This window comes from Sardina pilchardus, chromosome 1 (genome assembly GCF_963854185.1).
Source record: "Sardina pilchardus chromosome 1, fSarPil1.1, whole genome shotgun sequence".
NCBI classification, from domain to species: domain Eukaryota; kingdom Metazoa; phylum Chordata; class Actinopteri; order Clupeiformes; family Clupeidae; genus Sardina; species Sardina pilchardus.
The window spans coordinates 3,263,653-3,283,896 of record NC_084994.1 but is presented as its reverse complement, the minus strand read 5'-3'; the positions used below and the strand labels follow the sequence as shown (position 1 = coordinate 3,283,896).

The window sequence follows — 20,244 nt, the reverse complement described above, 5'->3', positions numbered from 1 at the left end:
AGAGATGATGACTAAGCAAGTGTAGCTAGCTTTCTATGTGTAATGTACACAATTTAACTATTAAAGTGACAAAAAATAATTAAAAAAATATTTAAAATACAGAAATACAACACGTATGGTAATGACGCATAATAAGTGTACATGCCCAACACGAAGAATAAAGAGTGGATTTAGTCACTTTTCTGGACATTAGGGCATCTGTCCTGCAGCTTGAAATCCATGTGCTCCACTATGATATTATGTTACCATGGCTACCAAATACATTTTTGATGAAAAAACAGTAGGAAAGTGCCTCTATGTAGAGTGTGATGGTAATGACGGCAAAACCATGGGACAGGTATAAATAGAGCAAAATAGAGTATAAAATGCATATATATGCTTAATCTGTGGATGTAGTCTATTAGTTCAGGTAACATTTAATTCATATGCATACTTTTTTTTATTAATTTGTGATAAATAATGTTTGAGATATGACGTGACATCTAAAAACTCTAGTGTGGGACAACACCAAAACATAGTTTTTGTACCATAAAACATCAATAAAATGTGTTAAAATCATTAGTATGAGCAACCATAAAAAAAGTCTATGCTTGGTTTTGTTTATACTAATTAGTGGTGCTCAAATTTATTTGATTTAGTTTGTTTTTCATATAATTACACCCAGGGGACATAAATTGACCCGAATTCTGGGAAATGCCCATATACACATACACGCACACGCACACGCACACACACACGCGCACACACACACACACACACACACACACACACACACACACACACACACACACACACACACACAGTGTTCGAATTACCCCTCCATCTTCGGGGGGGGGGTCTGTTTTTTGACAAAATTGCCAATGACGTCATAATTTTACCTTGCGTCTAGTAGGCCTATGTTCATACCTACATCACTACACACTAACGGTGCGTAACCAACATTCGTGGTAACTGCATAAAATGCCTATGCCAGGTTGCTAATTCTGAAGAAAAATATTGCTAACAAATATATTGGGGTAAACAACAAACAGCACCAACTTACTTAATAAGACAGGATTAAGGAAGCATCTTCACAAATTGCTTATTCACGTGACCTGCGGGCAGCGACGCGCTGAATGAGGGCAACAGATTCACCGACGTGACTTACAAACAAGTACACTGCAACACTGAACAACCAGCCTGACGTTACAATATCCAGATACATCATGGGCCTACTTCGGATCTCCATCAACAGTGACGATCAAGGCTGTGATGTCCATTTTTCTAAAAAGTTCCTGGTTGCGATGAAGCACTAGAGCCTGGCTGAATTGACGCGCCTTTTCGTTTTACGTGGCAAATAAAGATGTTTATTGGTCCTTACAGAAACAAAAATGAATGTTGCAAGTAATCCAAGGTAAAGTCTGAACGAAATAACTGTTTAAATGGTTTGTAAAAGAAAAGCGTGGTCAAAAAAGTGTTTTTCACCAGACTACCGTACTCCATGCCCTCTAACCTGGAATGCCGGCACCATATGCTGTGATGCCTACCTACGTCACCTCCATGTTACGCCCAAAAGTGCACAAAAATAAAAGACAAAAAACAAAATCATAATTCAAATTAAGTAATGGCAAACATTCATAACTAATTAAAATAGACCAAACAAATTCTCCAACAAATATAAAGTAAATTATTCAACTTAGAAGAATGGCTATAACATTCCGGCCCCTAATTTCATGTGCAACATAAATTATGTACATGAATAGCCATTACTTATGATCATCATCATTCATAGAACAGTAGTATGCAACGAACGTCCAAACACTTTATACAGTTGTTATTACAATGTATTGCAGTTGTTATTGCATAACTTGAATGTCCATAGTTATGTATATCATAAAAGAAGTCCATTGAAGTGTGTGCAATAGTCCATTGAAGTGCGTGCAATAGTTCATCCGAATATATGTGGGTCTGAATGCATATGTACGAGCGAATGTAGGTAATCCATCAAAAAAAGGGTAATCCATCAAAAAGGGGTAATGAAAAACTCAAAGTCTTCAAAAATGTCCACTGGATCCAAAAAAGGAAGTTGACCTTTCAAAATTAATAGTCATTAGTCATTAATAAAGACGAAAGTGTTCGCATTAGCATAGATAATGTCTTTGTAGTTTTTACTTTTGCACCTAATGTGCATTATATTTCAGTTTTCATAGAAAAAATAAACATTTCATTTCAATAAGCATAACTGAAAACTATTCAATTCAATAAATTAAAGTCTTCAAACTTAATTGGCCTCGAGCAAAAGGCATAACTTGGTGATGGGCCTTTCCAATTCATTGGTTTGTGTCTTAACACGTACTTTTCTCACAAACCCTTTAGAGTCTTTCATTGTCTGTATAATGCGCCCTAAAGGCCATGAATTTCGGGGGGCAGACTCATCAGCTAAAAGGACCAAGTCTCCTACTGAGAAACTTCGCTGTGGTCTGTTCCACTTTTGGCGCTGTTGCATTAAGGGGAGATATTCTTTTGCCCATCTTTTCCAGAATAAGTCACTGAGGTACTGGACTTGTTTCCAGCGCCTTCTTCCATATGTTTCATGCTTCTCAAACAGACCAGGTGGTAGAGTGGGCTTCCCTTTTAATGAAAGAAGGTGATTTGGTGTTAAAGCCTCAAGGTCGTTTGGGTCATCACTAGATGGTGTTATTGGTCTGTCATTCAGAATAGCTTCAGCTTCGCAGAATATGGTACTGAGAGCCTCGTCGTCTACTATTTGTTGTTGGGTGACAGAGCAGAGAATTCTTTTGGTTTGTTGCACCAGACGCTCCCAGACGCCACCATGATGAGCTCCATAAGGTGGGTTAAAAGTCCATTTGATTCCATCCTGTTTGAGTACATTTTGAATTTTGCTTTGATTCATGTTTCGTAGTGCCTGTTTCAATTCGCGGTTTGCACTTATGAAATTCGTTCCATTATCAGATCTTATCTCTTTGACTTGTCCTCTCCTGCAGACGAACCTTCTCATGGCATTGATGCAGGAGTCTGTATCAAGTGTATGAGCCACTTCCAGATGAACAGCACGGCAGGTTAGACACGTGAATATGACACCATACCTTTTAACAGTATTCCTTCCCCTTTTTACTTCAATAGGCCCGAAATAATCCATTCCGACCAGAGTAAACGGAGGGAGGTCCATCTCAAGTCTGTCAGATGGGAGGTCTGACATCTTCTGTTCCCCAGGTCTTTGACGTTGTCTGCGACATGTCATGCATTCTCTGATGATCCTTCTAGCTAGTGCATTTGCATGAGGAATCCAAAATTGCCGTCGGAGTGTGGAAAGCATATGATTCCTCCCACTGTGTCCAACTTTCTCATGTACACAGCGGAGAATGAGCTCGGAGATGTTACTACTCTTTGGCAGGATGGCAGGATGTTTTGCCTCTTCAGGTAATGCTGATCTGCTCAACCGTCCACCTACTCTTAGGATGCCGTCGTCCATTACAGGATCCAGTTTTAATAGGTGACTAGATTTCTTTATGGGATTTCCATCAGTCAGATTCGAGATTTCTTCAGAAAAGTATTGCTTTTGCACAAAACTGACTATTGCTTTTTCAGCTCTTTTAAGGTCATCCACTGAAAGTTGGTAAATCCATGTTTTCTTTTTCATTTTAGGTTTGATGTCAGTTTGCAGATTTCTTTTTTCATCACACCTCTGCTGAAGTGAATCCTTGAATTTTAAAAACCATGCAACTGCACGTTTCAGATTTGCCCATTTGGAAAAATAAGAAAGCAGTTTGCTGGTAGGGCAAGACTCTTTCACAGAATGAACAGACAGGACATGAACAGCTGAGCAAGGCACCTAACCCCTCACACACACACACACACACACACACACACACACACACACACTTGAGCAAGGCACCTAACCCCTAACACACATATACACACACACACACACACACACACACACACACAGTGTTCGAATTACCCCTCCATCTTCGGGGGGTCTGTTTTTTTGACAAAATTGCCAATGACGTCATAATTTTACCTTGCGTCTAGTAGGCCTATGTTCATACCTACATCACTACACACTAACGGTGTGTAACCAACATTCGTGGTAACTGCATAAAATGCCTATGCCAGGCTGCTAATTCTGAAGAAAAATATTGCTAACAAATATATTGGGGTAAACAACAAACAGCACCAACTTACTTAATAAGACAGGATTAAGGAAGCATCTTCGCAAATTGCTTATTCACGTGATCTGCGGGCAGCGACGCGCTGAATGAGGGCAACAGATTCACCGACCTGACTTACAAACAAGTACACTGCAACACTGAACAACCAGCCTGACGTTACAATATCCAGATACATCATGGGCCTACTTTGGATCTCCATCAACAGTGACGATCAAGGCTATATTAGGAACAATTGCATTGCAGAATGAATTAGGCTATGTAGCCTAATAAAAAATAGGCCTAATAACAATGTATTGTTTTAGACTAAAAGTAGGACAGGCTATGCTAATACCACGGAGGGAATAAATGACACGACTTAAGCATCATGACTTCAGTGATTAATTAATTACGACCTATAGGCCCACCCTAGACGAGCAAAACTACAGTAGCATACCAACTACGCTTCAAACAACGATTGCATGCAGATTTAAAACTTTTACACGCTCATTCAGATCAGATTTGTGACCAGAGAAGTTAATTGTAGACAGACGAAGACAGACATATTTTGATCTCAAACGAGCCTTTTCGGAGCATTTCGGTGCCGCCTGCGCGCGTGTGTGAGATGAGAGTGGGAGAGAGAGGCATGTTACAGAGGGATGTGAATGTAGCGATACTGTTATAAAGATCAAAAAATAAATCCTCGGATCCAAACCACAGTGCAAATTATTAACCTGCTGCTGTTGTGAAGGAGAGAGGGAGTTCACCCGAGTCAATTCAAGTACCTCGGCCCTGGAGCAGCCAGCCAAATATAGGCCTACTGTAAGTCTCCCCTGAGATCTCAAACTACGTCCTGAGACAACGCAGGAAAAGTTAACATTGGGCTCCGTACAGTAGCCTAGGCTACTCGGGTTAATGCGTTGTCAACTCGTCTCTCATGCTGCGCCGAAACAAGCCGTTTTTCTTTAATAGACGCTTCAGTTTTCATGCTTATAATCACATTGTGTCTCATAGACAAATCCACTAGTTTATTGTTGTATGTGAGCCCCAGGTTAAAGTAAAAACCTAATGTCCAGATTATCCATGAGATGAGTTTTAGCTGAACTGCACTACAAGTAAACCTGGATGATAGCCTATCCCAAGTTGACAGGAACGAGACACTGGCATGGCCTAGGGAACCAGACAGTGAGGGAGGACGGAGGTGTGATAAGTTTAAACAATAATTTGCGGTTTAACCAAATAACGAAGAAATGATACATTAACAAAAACTGAACTAGTATACAGTCTAGGTAGCGATCAGTATGCAGTGGTGAGGTGCGCGCTTATGTTGCGTGTGGGTAATGCAGTGTGTGCGTGTTAGCGCAGAAATGGTACAGTCCACTGGGTGTGTGAAATCGTATGCTACTAGATTACTCCTAGTACGTTGAGAAATATTAAATAACCAGAGACTTTTTTTCAACACTTAATTTTAATAATATATCAAGTATTTCAGGACCCCCCCCAAAGTTTCGTTTTGGTCCCATTTGGGGGGGTCCAAGTCACGTATATACAGGAAGTAAAGCAGGCAGCTTACTGCTCTGGGTTAGTGTGTGTGTGTATCAGGAAGTAAAGCAGGCAGCTCACTGCTCTGGGTTAGTGTGTGTGTGTATACAGGAAGTAAAGCAGGCAGCTCACTGCTCTGGGTATGTGTGTGTGTGTGTGTGTATATATACAGGAAGTAAAGCAGGCAGCTCACTGCTCTGGGTTAGTGTGTGTGTGTATACAGGAAGTAAAGCAGGCAGCTCACTGCTCTGGGTATGTGTGTGTGTGTATATACAGGAAGTAAAGCAGGCAGCTCACTGCTCTGGGTTAGTGTGTGTGTGTATATACAGGAAGTAAAGCAGGCAGCTCACTGCTCTGGGTTAGTGTGTGTGTGTATATACAGGAAGTAAAGCAGGCAGCTCACTGCTCTGGGTTAGTGTGTGTGTGTGTGTGTGTGTGTATACAGGAAGTAAAGCAGGCAGCTCACTGCTCTGGGTTAGTGTGTGTGTGTATCAGGAAGTAAAGCAGGCAGCTCACTGCTCTGGGTGTGTGTGTGCTTCACCTCACTGGGTTAGCTTCAGCAGCGGCGCTCAACTCGAACCCCAGTCCAATATGCGAGAAAACGGTGTTGTTCTTGTGTTGTGTAGTGGGATGAACTGCAGTGGCCTCTATCATAACATCAGTAGCATAGACAAGGGAAGGGAAGGATGGCTGTAAGCTTTCAGTTCCATTGCTAGAACTAACTCTCTCTCTCTCTCTCTCTCTCTCTCTCAGGCTCAGTAAGTGTGGTATTTCAGATGAAGGTTATGTTTGTCTGGCTCTGGCTCTGATGTTAAACCCCTCCTGTGTGAAAGAGCTGGATGTGAACAACAATCATCCTGGAGAATCAGCACAGAAACTGTTATCTGCTACACTGGAGGATCCTCACTGCAAAGTTGAAGCACTTCAGTATGTACTCTAGAGAATCAGAAGTATCAAGTTGTAGTCTGGATTGATTTACTGATATATTACTTAACTGATTTATTGATTTATTCTTACATTCACAAAAGAGAGGATACATGAAATTGCATTCATGCATTCAGTAGCTTAACTAGTACTTTATAATCTCCACACAGAACAGAACATTTGATTGGCAGACTTATACAAAACAAACAAAAACTCTCTTTGAGTAAAAAAAATGCATGTCCTATAGTCTAGTTAGAACACATACATTAACACATAGACTACAGTATGTGACCTGTTACTGTTACTGCAGCAAGACTAGTTCTCATTGCAGGTAACAAATGAGTCATGAATCAATCATTAATCAGCCAATCTAAATGCAGCATCAACTACACTGTTTACACTGACATCATTTTAAGTGCATTTCACTAAATGTGGTCAATTTGATTCAAAGTAACCATGCGTAATATGTAGAGTTCTTCTGTCATAATCCTGTCAAATGTTGTTGCAGATTTGCTGACTGTAAACTCACTCATAAGTCCTGTGAGATTGTTACTTCAGTTCTACAATCACCAAACTCACTGCTACAGCTGGACTTGAATCACAATGATCTGGGGGATTCTGGAGTTCAGCTTCTCTCTAAAGGACTGTCCAGTTTGAACTGCAAAATACACACATTAAGGTGGGTATCCATTTTATTATCATCTTAGGGAGAAGAACCATGACAATATAACATCAACTGGTCAGCACTGAACATGCTGTAGCTTATTGCTTATATAATTGCATTTGTGTAGTGAAATGTTTGAGCTGATTTGTGAGTTTCAGGATTTGTTTGTGGATTAAGCAATATGGCAGCAGTGAGAGTGGTGTGGGTAGCAGATATCACCATGGCTGTGATTTGCAATATGGCAGCAGTGAGAGTGGCGTGGGTAGCAGATATCACCATGGCTGTGATTTGCAATATGGCAGCAGTGAGAGTGGTGTGGGTAGCAGATATCACCATGGCTGTGATTTGTAATATGGCACCAGTGAGAGTGGTGTGGGTAGCAGATATCAGCATGACTGTGATTTGCAATATGGCAGCAGTGAGAGTGGCGCGCACACATAACATTCCAAACTAGAAATTAACTTATAGACACTATACATATAAGAGGACCATGGGCCTCCACAGAGTATCTCTTATCAACAACAAAATATGAGACCATTTTCTCCTAGACCACTGAACAACATTATACACTCTCTTTCTCTTTCTCTCTCTCTCTCTCTCTCTCTCTCTCTCTCTCTCTCTCTCTCTCTCTCTCTCTCTCTCTCTCTCTCTCTCTCTCTCTCTCTCTCTCTCTCTCAGGCTCTCAGATTGTCTCATCACAGAGAAGGGTTGTGGTTTTCTGGCTTCAGCTCTGACTTCAAACCCCTCCCATCTAAAGGAGCTGGATCTGAGCTGCAATCATCATGGAGAATCAGGACTGAAGCTGTTATCTGCTAGACTGGAGGATCCTGCCTGTAAACTGGAGATACTTAAGTATGTTCAGAAAGAAACCCCAGTGTTGCACATTTAGAAAGTGTCTCCATTGTGGAGAACATATTCATTTCTTCAAACCGAGTGCAGTGACCTATTTTCAAATGTGTGTTGTAATAGCTGCTTTACACTGAAGTGTGTTTGTTATCTCTTTGATGCAACACCCAGTAGTGCAAATAGTTGGATGTGTGTTCAAATTTGCATAGCCGAATGTTAAGGAACCTTTGCAAATAGTTTTCTGTTTGTTTGTAACTGCATTTTTGACACAAACCTTCATCACTGTTTGCTGAATTGGAACACCTCTCAGATTCCAGGCTGTGAGATGAACAGAAAGACAGGGAGGTGAGCAGAGGAACAGAGAGAACAGAGAGCTGAAAAAACTATTTTCTGATAGTCTGACCAGGGGGGACAAGTGGATGCCTTTGGATGCAATAAAGACAGCTGGAAAAAGAGTTACTTCATTACTTTATATCAAGGGAAACATATAGCAGACCATTTGCTGTGAAATAATACATCACCTTGCATTTCACAGGTGGCACAAACAGAAAGAAAAACAGCAGTCTTGACATCTGTGAAATGGTACATGTGTGTGACATTTAGTTTTTCTTACAGAACTGACCCTGCTTTACAACATGCTTTAGACAGAGCACGACAACGTTTGCTGAAAAGTAAGTGTTTAATATGTGTGTGTGTGTGTGTGTGTGTGTGTGTGTGTGTGTGTGTGTGTGTGTGTGTGTGTGTGTGTGTGTATGTTTGGTAGAGTGAAGAGGTGTGTGTGTGTGTGTTTTGTGGGGTGAGGAAGTGTGTGTGTGGGGGGGTATAGGTGTGTGTGTGTGTTTAGGTGAGTGTAGGTATAGGTGTGTGTCTGAGACTAATTCTACAAAACACTGTGTGTGTGTGTGTGTGTGTGTGTGTGTGTGTGTGTGTGTGTGTGTTCTGCAGGACACAGGGGGTCATGTGATCTACATCAGTGTGTCAGTGTGTGTGTGTGTGTGTGTGTTAGTGTGTGTGTTTCGTAGGGTCAGGAAGAGTGTGTGTGTGTGTGTGTAGGTATTGGTGTGTGCGTGCATGTGTGTGTGTGTGTGTGTGTGTGTGTGTGTATATATAATGAGTCAAAGACAGAAAAAAATGGGAAACAAACGTTTCCCAATAGGGAATGCTGATGATTGTCGCGTTCAGTCGCATCGCATTCAGTCAGGACATTCCAATTGAAAATACAGCGATGGAACAGATTTTGTCGCACGCATTCGGTCGTGTCGCTTGCAATTAGGACACGGTGTTATAATTCAGCTTTTGTGTGCGACTTTTTTCTTTTTCTGATTTGTTAACTGCCATTTAAAAAAATACATAATGGTCTTACCGTAGTCGCAGTAGCGCATCAAAAATACAATCGGGAAATGGATATAGAGTGTATTTATTGCTTTATCATGTCAACTAGCAGAGGTACAATGTTAACAGTTTAATGACTGGCCATAGTGTTTGTCAGTTCTGATAGGTTATAGATTGATTAGATTAAATTGATTATAGATATAGATTATTATGAACAAATTCTAAGAGTGCATTATAGATTGTAGACACTGATTATTTTACTGCTTCTTGTGTGCTGATGTCTACGATACATTCGGATGAACAAATTCTGTTTAAGTTCTGTTCTGTGCAAATGATTAAAGTGTAAATGAGTATAATGAAATGTCCATAAATGAGTCTGGTGAAATTCCACTTCTGATTTATTATTCAAATTTAGTAGTGGTCTGGACCTTCTGTCTTTTGTGGAATGGATTATTTAAATCTCTATTCTATTCTGAAAAGTGCAGATAAAATGCAGGTGCATAGTGCACATTTTAATCAGTAGATTTAATCAGTAGTGGAGCAATTAGTGCATTAGTCCAAGTGTCGTTTGTCTGATGTCCCTGCAGGTTAAGAGCTGAACTGACCCAGGATCTAGGACCCAGGAGACACCTGCACACTGAACATACACCAGGCAGAAGGAGGGAACTAGGTGAGTATACATTTTGGATTTGATCAGGTTTCATTTCCTAGTTCTTGTGGATGTAGGCCTATTTGTAGTGAGTTCATGAGATTATGAATCATTTTTATTATTGACTTTAATGATGACCTTTAAACTGACTTGTTTTGTCATTTTTAAACAGATGAGAACCTGAGGAGAATTATAAAGAATCACAAAGCCAGTCTGAAGAAGAGGTTTGAGAACATCTCTGAAGGCATCATCAAACCAGGAGCTGAGATACTCCTCAATAAGATCTACACAGAGCTCTACATCACAGGAGGAGAGAGTGAAGGGGTGAACAAGGAACATGAGGTTTGGCAGGTAGAGTTAGCATCCAGATCTCAATCTTCAGAAGACATACCAATCGACTGCAACAACATCTTCAAGCCCTTACCTGGACAGGAGAAGCACATCAGAACTGTGATGACCAAAGGTGTTGCTGGTATTGGAAAAACTGTCTCAGTTCAGAAGTTCATTCTTGATTGGACAGATGGGTTAGCCAATCAGGATGTAGATTTTATGTTTCCCCTTTCTTTCCGTGAGCTTAATTTAGTCAGGGGTGATCAGTATAGTCTCCACAGGCTCCTGCTTGACTTCCACCCTGAGTTGAAGGAGCTGAATGATGGTGAAGAATACAAAGACTGTCAGGTTCTGTTCATCTTTGATGGTTTGGATGAGAGTCGGTTGACTCTGCACCTGAAGCAAAACAGTAAGTTGTCTGATGTGAAACAAACATCATCAGTGAATGTTCTGATGACGAGCCTCATTCAGGGAACTCTGCTTCCCTCTGCACTCATGTGGATAACCTCAAGACCAGCTGCGGCCAGTCAGATTCCTGATCAGTTCATCGACCAGGTAACAGAAGTACGAGGATTCAATGACCCACAGAAGGAAGAATACTTCAGGAAGAGAATCAGAGATGAGAGTCAGGCCAACAGAATCATCTCACACATTCAGACATCCAGGAGTCTCCAAATTATGTGCCACATTCCAGTCTTTTGTTGGATTGCAGCTACTGTACTTCAGCAGATGTTGGAAAAGAAAAACATCAAATACATTCCCAAAACGCTGACTGAGATGTTCATTCACTTCTTGCTCATCCAAACCACAAGAAAGGATCAGAAGTATCAGAGTGGATCTGAAAAAGATACAAAGAAACTTCTGAAATCTCAGAGAATAATTTTACTGAAGCTGGCAGAACTGGCTTTCAAGAATCTAGAGAATGGCAACCTCATGTTTTATGAGGAAGACCTGAGAGAGTGTGGTATTGATGTCAGTGAAGCTTCAGTGTACTCTGGCATGTGCACTGAGATCTTCAAGACAGAAACTGTGGAATCTCAAAGGAAGAAGGTCTACTGCTTTGTCCATCTGAGTGTCCAGGAGTTTCTGGCAGCTGTGTTTGTGTTTCACTCGTATTTGGCTAAGAACTTTGAGGAAATTAAATGCTTCCTCTGTGAAAAGGAAAGAGATGAACTCAATCCATCATTTTTATCTAATGTTGTATCAGCATTTGGAGGACAAACTCAAGACAACTTGCATGTTTTACTAAAGAGGGCAGTTGATAAGGCTTTGGGGAGCCAGAATGGACACCTGGATCTCTTCCTTCGCTTCCTTATGGGCATTTCTCTGGAGAGAAATCACAAACTTCTGCGAGGTCTACTGAACCGCACACACAACAGCTCAGATAGCATCAAGGAAACATGTCAGTACATGAAGGAGCTCAACAGAGAAGGTCTCTCTCCTGAACGATGCATCAATCTTTTCCACTGCTTATTTGAAATGAATGATGATTCCATGCACAAAGAAATTCAGACATACTTGTCTTCACCAAAGAACATCAAACAGAAGTTATCTCCCGCCCACTGTTCAGCACTGGCCCACATGCTTCTGATGTCTGAGGATGTGCTGGATGAGATTGACCTGAAGAAATACAACACGTCAGATGAGGGACGCAGGAGACTGCTCCCAGCTGTGAGGTGCTGCAGAAAGGCACGGTGAGTTTCTGATGGAGAGACTGAGCTAGTTATAGTGTCTAAATATAATGTTGAAGTCACTAGTCTACTACCACCTGGGGTGAACCCAGACTAACCTGTTAGCAGATTTGAATTTGGAATTTTTCAGTCTGAAAAGGAGCCGATTGACGTCTTGTTCCTGAATCACCAAAAATCACAGCTTGATTTGAATTCGGAGAAAAAGTGATTACTTGCAAAAGATCACTTGATGGTGCTGATTGTGTCCCATTTATCCATTTCTGCAATATTTTATATTTTTTCACATTGTTATGCAGACTTTCTGAATGCAAACTCTCAGAGAAGTCCTGTGGAATTATGGCTACTGTTCTACAGTCACCAAACTCCCTGATAGAGCTGGACCTGAGTCACAATAACTTGGGAGATTCTGGAGTCCATCTTCTCTCTAAGGGACTGTCTAGTCCCCACTGCAAACTGCAGACCTTAAGGTTGGTGTGGTGTCTTTGTGAAGGATTATTGTTATGACTAGCGTAGCACATTATAGTTTGGTTGGTGTTTTATATGTGTCTTAGGACCTGTCCACACCAAGTCCAATTTTTAGGACAAAATATTCACACGAAATTAAGCATATAAGGATTGTGGTTGACAATGTGCCATAAAATGACACCTAAAGGGATTATCCGGAGTAAAATGCACTTTAGATCAATTTACGGATAATTGGGAGTGCATACGTTGAGTTGACATCAAATCATGTCATTCGGATTTGTTTTGAGAAAGTTCGATTTTACCGTTTTTAGCCAAAAACTCGTTAGCCTGGAAGTGATCAGGGCACGTCCTTTCACCGCTACAAAACGCTATTTTTATACCTCTTCTACTGTTCCAAACAACATTACACTTACGTGGTAGTGAGTAGAGGGTCCCTAAAGCCAAACCGAAGTATCCCCAGATCTTTATGTGGTTGGATAGAGAGTCCAGAATGAATTTAATCGAGTCAGTACCTTTCCGGAAATGTCGCTGCTGCAGCTGGGCAACGCTTTAACAACACTTCAGCAACATTTCCGGCGACGTTAACTTTCATACGACTACATGGTACTGGGATATAGTTGGTGTCGACTGCCGTATACCACAGACATAATTGTCGACGTTTTAATGACTCGTAACATAAGACATACTGTTTAAAGCTAACGTTTCCTTCTCTAGCCGTCAGCAGCACCGGTTCAGGCAACAAGTCGGTGAGCAGCGCTGATTGGTTACTCAGCAGGCGATGAAATGTGCTGATTGGCTCTTCACAACACCAAGCCAAAATTCGCTGATTGGCTCTCTTTTTTTTGGCACGTCAAAACACCGCCATAATTCGTGTCTGTAAAAAAGATTTGTAGCTTTGTAGATCCAGTTCACACACAACAGATAGATGTCGCACTTCTCCCAATTGCTGCTGTTCCACATGCGTTCGAACTAAATCCCTTTGGACAAATGTTTTTCACAAGTGCACAAAATATTTCTGCAGGTACGCAATTTTTTTGCACACAGACAAATTAATTCCACAGCTACAAAACGGTTCTACATTTCTGCAAATCAAGTTTCCGTGGACAAGCATAAATGTTTTATACAGCTGCAAAACTCTATTACACATGTGAATATCTTTTCACAGGCACAAAATCTCAATGGCATGGTTTTGACTCCATACTTCCCAGATAGCAATTTCCTTTGGGCCGGATCCGCATGAAAGCCTTTAGATCCGTATGTAGCGGACCTACGGTATCTGACTGTGGGCCAGATGTGGCCCACACACAATAAGCGGACCCGTATTGCAGATCCGTACAACACAGAATAAGCGGACCCGTGTCACACACAATAAACGGAACCATATTGCAGATCCGTACCACACACAAGAAGTGGACCCGTACCACACACAAGAGGCGGACCCGTATTGCAGATCCGTACAACACAGAATAAGAGGACCCGTGCCACACACACACAATAAAAGGACCCGTACTGCAGATCCGTACCACACACAAGAAGCAGATCCGTACCACACACAAGAGGCAGACCCGTATTCATGGGTTTCATCAGGTCCCTTTGCACAGGTGAATCAATCACCATGCAGTCTGCATTGATAATCAAGGTGCTTCATTTTATACACCTGTGGAAAGGGACCTGATGAAACCCATGAATTGCAGATCCGTATACCACACAACAGAGCGGTAGATAAAACAGAGTGGCGACACTCCCATAGACCTCCGTAGGAAAAAATGGCAGTGCTTTTTCCAGGCTATTTCCTCGTTATAGGACTTTTGGAACTATTTACAGCCAATCTCTTGGTCAGTAGTTAATGAGTTAATTTATTACACCTTCCAGCATCTAGAAGTACATCCCACCCTCCTGGAATTCAGCCATTCAGCGCAGGTTTTTTGGAACTTTTGATCGCGTGGCGGCGACATCAAAGCGTGTCGCAACTCTCTCTGCTCTCTCTATGGCTCTGCCACACACAAGAAGCAGACCCGTACCACACACAATAAGCGGACCCGTATTGCAGATCCGTACAACACACAAGAAGCGGACCTGTACGGGTTCGCTTACTGTGTGTGGTACGGATCTGCAATACAGTTCCACCGCTTATAGGGCTCGGGATCATGACGTGAAAACTTTGCGGGCACAGCACAGCTAATACTATATTTCTGCTTCTTGTCTTCTGCATCTGAATGAATGGACATCACGTTCAGTGCGCTACCAACATGGCGGCAATATTCCTAGAATGCAAGTCGTGTGCCCGAGCCCTATTGTGTGTGGTACGGATCTGCAATGCGGTTCCGCCTCTTATGTGTGGTACGGGTCCGCTTCTTGTGTGTGGTACGGATCTGCAATGCAGGTCCCATATCACATATGACTTTAAGCAGACATTCACAACATCCCCAACTGGTCACCACTATAAAAAACTTTGCAGAAGAATTAAGGATGCTTATCACAATTTTATGACTTTATAAGCCTCATGGTTTAGATATAAAATATAACCTAGACATTCTCTGATAACTTTAATTTTATTTTGTGTAGGCCTACTTTGTTTGCTTGTTTGTTTGCTTTGTCTGCTTCCCAGCATGCATTGCAAATATTAGTTTTGAATTTTGAAACAATGTGGTTGGGATATTTTAGCTTATAGGCTAACCTACTCCACTGATGTTTTGAACAACAACATTACCAGATATGACCATTGACTTAGTAATTTATTAGGGGGGAAATACACCATAGTCGTGAAAGTATTAGACCTAACCGGGTATAAATATCCAGCTAACTAAACTAATTATTATTCATCTGGACGTGATCATCAATCTCCAAGCCGCACCCACAGGTAAGATAATTAAGTGTGTGAAATGAAATACTGGACGGTAGGCCTAATTGCCAATCATTACTGCATGCCAATTACTGCTTAACAACGTTGACAGCTGTTTCACTCACATAAATACTATCCTAACGCCACACGCTTCGTGACAGATTGACTTGGGTAATCTCCATGGCGCAAATGCTAAACGGTGAACAGGTAGTTGGGTGAAATTCGATTTTTCCTCTTTTTACGTCGCAGTGACAAAATACGTTTTTTAAACAGCTCTGAATCATCGCCGGGACGTTATCTTGTTTGTTGGGAGCAGTCTCAGCCCTTATTGCCACCAGATCAGTTAAACGGATCCAAAACAATTTTGGACCGATGTGCGTTTGGACGTCGGATCAGGTCCACTATTCAGATCCGTGCCGGATGGCGTGGTAGGTGTGTTTTGCTATCTGGGACGGACCTGGACGAGTGCAAGTTCATATCTGCCGCAAATCCGTCAAACAGATCCAAAACAATTTTGGACCGATGTGCGTTTGGACGCCGGATCAGGTCCATTATAAAGATCCGTGCCGAATGTTGTGGTACATGTGGCCCAGTTCCGTCCCAGTGCAGTTTTGCTATCTGGGTTGTATCCCATTTATCCATCTCTGTAATGTTTTATCCTTTCTCATGTTGTTATGCAGACTTGCTGAATGCAAACTCTCACAGAAGTCCTGTGGAATTGTGGCTGCTGTTCTACAGTCACCAAACTCCCTGATAGAGCTGGACCTGAGTCACAATGACCTGGGAGATTCTGGAAATCAGCTTCTCTCTAAGGGACTGTCTAGTCCCCACTGCAAACTGCAGACCATAAGGTTGGTGTTAGTCAGACATGTCTTTGTAAAGGATTATTATTATGACTAGCATAGCACATTATGGTTTGATTGGTGTTTTATATGTGTCTTAAGGCCCGTACACACCAAGTCCAATTTTGTGGACAAAATGTTCACACGAAATTAAGCATAGTAGGATTGTGGATGATAGTGTGCCATAAAGTTAGCCTGATTAGCCAGGACCACATCAAGATCTAGGGTCTAGGAACTCACTGTACAGTAGGTAGGGCTCAATCGGAGGGGTGGGATAAATGTTTGTCTTTCAAACTCCCTTTCCAGGCAGTAGGATAGCGCTACAACCAATCATCCTCTTGTTTTCAAGTAGCAGCAGTAGCAGGATGGGGAAGTCACGCTTAACGGTTGGAACTTATAGTCGCACGTCAGTCATCATTATGTTAAGCCCGCCCACCGACTGTATACACGATGTGACTGGCCCATTCGTCATTTCACATTTCCAGCTCCCAAGTCAACGGAAAGTTGCTAGACTACCCCGGTGTGTAGATTTCTAGGCTACCATAAAGTGACACTTACAGTATGTTAATGAATTGTAAACAAATCTCTCCTCTGATTAAATGCATTCCTAATGTTTTATTACTGACAATTTATAGGCCTCCAAAGCACTCAGCCAAAGTTTTTTTGGAGGAGTTTTGTGAACTGCTGTCAACGGTTTGCTTAGAGTTTGACTGTCTTGTTATATCTGGAGACTTCAACATACATGTTGATAATCCGGATAACGCTTATGGCAGAGAATTACTTGCACTAATTGATCATTTCAACCTAACACAACATGTGCAGGGCGCAACGCACTCTCATGGTCATACCCTTGATCTTGTTATTACAAAGGGCCTCACTATCTCTACAACTGTTATTGACCTAGCACTATCTGATCATCTTGGTGTTTTCTTTGATGTCTCTATGCCCCCTTACATTCAAGAAAGCTCATTGACTGTAGTGAGGAGAGTCTTGAAGGATGACACAGCTGTTCTCTTTCAGCAAGCTCTCTCTGGGGTCTCAATGGAAATCTCAGATTCAGCAGATGATCTATTAGAAAATTTTAACTCAAATATGTCCCAAATCATGGATGATATTGCCCCATTTAAAACCAAAAGAGTTACTGGCAAGCAGAAAGCTCCTTGGAAGCAATATCCAGCTGTTAAAATGCTAAAAAGAGAATGCAGAAAGACTGAAAGGAAATGGCGTAAATTGAAACTCCATGTCCACTATCAAATCCATAAAGACATGCTTTCTAAATATAACTATGCAATTAGTAAGGCAAGACAGTCCTTCTTTTCTGACATCATCGACAGGAATATAAACAATGCTTGTGTGCTTTTTACAACTGTCGAGAAGCTAACTAATCCCCCACCACAAATAACATCTGAACTGTTCTCAGTTGATAAATGCAATGAGTTTGCATCTTTCTTTAAAGGCAAAATTGACAAAATACGACAGAATATAACATCTCAGTTTCAAATAACTCAAAATTTACCACCACCAATCCCGAAGGGCACACCTAACACAATGGCAGAATTTAGCCTGATTAACTAGCCTGGCTAACGCCTACCACTTCTCAAATGAGACGTGGTCTGGCAACCAGACGTTCATTTTCTCGTATTTGAAAAAATGCCCAGATCCGTTCATTGGGTGCCACGGATGTCTATCAAATGCGCATAGCTCACCCAACTCGTTCGTATGCAACGCTAAGGGCTGCCGTAAATCCTTTGGCGTCGAATGTAGACGCAAGAAGGCAACGGAAACTTCTCGGATGTTCTGTGATTGGTTCGCCAACATCAGGCGAACATTTGGGCGTTAGTTTCCAGACTGGCTTAGCAGCGGGATTGAAATCACCGCGCAAGGCAGTATGGGAAAACCCAGGCTACTGATTAACCATGATACCCTAGCAAAAACTGTGCAAAGTCTTAGCTCCTCAACATCAGACCTGGATATCCTGCCCACCAAATTTTTCAAGTCTGTGTTCCACCTTGTTTTTATACTTCCTTTATTTATTTTATTCATTGAAATATATAATTTGTTTTTTGTTGTAACTGATGATGTGAAGCACATTGAACTGCCTCGGTAAGAAATGCGCTATATAAATAAAATTGCCTTGCCTTGCCTTGCCTTGTTGCCACTAATGTGCTTCAGATCATCAACACATCCTTAGATACTGGAATTTAACCTCGACACCTCTGTATTAAACAACTACAGACCAATATCAAATTTACCATTTATTGGAAAAATCTTAGAAAAGATTGTTTTTAATCAATTAAGCACTTTCCTTACTGCAAATAGCTGTCTTGATAACTTTCAATCAGGGTTCCGAGCCAATCACAGTACAGAAACTGCATTGGTCAAAGTTATCAATGACATTCGTCTTAGCACCGATGAAGGCAAAACATCTGTCCTGGTTCTTTTAGATCTAAGTGCAGCTTTCGACACAGTGGACCACCGCTTACTACTACATCGCCTTGAATACTGGGTGGGGTTCACTGGTATAGTCATTAGTTGGCTAAAGTCATATTTACAAAATAGGAGTTTCTTTGTGGCCATGGGAAACTGCACCTCAGAAATAATGCCCTTGACCTGTGGTGTCCCCCAGGGGTCGATTCTTGGTCCACTGCTTTTCAATCTTTATATGCTCCCACTTGGGCAAATATTCAAGAGCAACGCAATTTCCTATCATTGCTATGCAGACGACACTCAGATTTATATTGCCCTATCACCTAATGACTATGCCCCCCTTGAACATCTTTATCAGTGTATTGATCAAATCAACAACTGGATGGCTCACAATTTTCTTCAGCTGAACGCAGATAAAACTGAAGTAATTATTTTTGGGAAAAAAGATGAAAGAGACAGAGTTGCCACTATTCTTGACACAAAGGGTATTAAAACTAAAGATACTGTCAAAAATCTGGGTGTCCTCATTGATAGTGAACTAAACTTTGACAGGCACATGAAATCAGTTACTAAGTCAGCATTTTATCACCTAAAAAACATTGCCAAGCTAAGAGGTCTTATATCGAAAAGTGATTTGGAAAAATTGATCCATGCTTTTATCTCCAGCAGAATCGACTATTGCAATGGCCTGTTCACAGGCCTGCCAAAGAAGACCGTAAAAAGCCTTCAATTAATTCAAAACGCGGCCGCAAGAGTCCTCACAAAGACAAAAAGAAGTGAGCACATCACCCCGATCTTAAAGTCCCTTCACTGGCTCCCAGTCAGCTACAGAATAGATTTTAAAGCACTTCTTCTTATTTATAAGTGCCTAAATGGGACAGGGCCTAATTATCTCACTAACATGCTGCACCCATACACCCCTACAAGAGCCCTTAGATCTCAAGAGAACAACTTATTGGTTAAACCAGCCGTCAGAACTAAGCATGGTGGGGCAGCTTTCAGTTACTATGCGGTCCAGTTGTGGCAATTAAAAAGGCCCCTACTGCTGCGAACTTCAAAATCAAACTAAAGACAAAGCTTTTCGCCGATGCCTTTTACTGACTGCTGTATTTTATGTCTGCATTCTTTTTCCCATATTTATTCTGCTTTTAACTTTAATTTTACTCTTATTTATTTTTTTTCTTTTTAAACCTTTTATCTTTTATTTTATTAATCTATTGTATTGTTTTATGCATTGGCACTGATACTTTCTCTTTTAACTTTTCTCTTGCACTTGTTAAGCACATTGAGCTGCCTTTTGTGTATGAAATGCGCTTTATAAATAAAATTGCCTTGCCTTGCCTTGCCTTGCCTCTCATAACATTACAAATAAAACCTTTGAAGTGTGTGTGTGTGTGTGTGTGTGTGTGTGTGTGTGTGTGTGTGATTTGGCATGGGAATGACCTGTGAAAGATCACTTGATACTGCTGATTTATCAGGGCACCTTAGTTGTATCCCATTTATCCATCTCTGTAATATTTTATCCTTTCTCATGTTGTTATG

The 20,244-nt window shown here is 41.3% G+C and overlaps 1 protein-coding gene across 1 annotated transcript in view; it reads left to right on the top strand.

The window, feature by feature from the left end:
- The window catches only part of LOC134076159 (uncharacterized), a 31,499-nt gene that overhangs the window by 6,369 nt on the left and 4,886 nt on the right, over window positions 1-20,244 (top strand). The window contains 5 exon segments of the mRNA XM_062531195.1: window positions 8,007-8,130; window positions 10,044-10,126; window positions 10,278-12,129; window positions 12,423-12,593; window positions 16,114-16,282. Of these exon segments, the coding sequence (XP_062387179.1) occupies window positions 8,007-8,130; window positions 10,044-10,126; window positions 10,278-12,129; window positions 12,423-12,593; window positions 16,114-16,282 (2,399 nt within the window).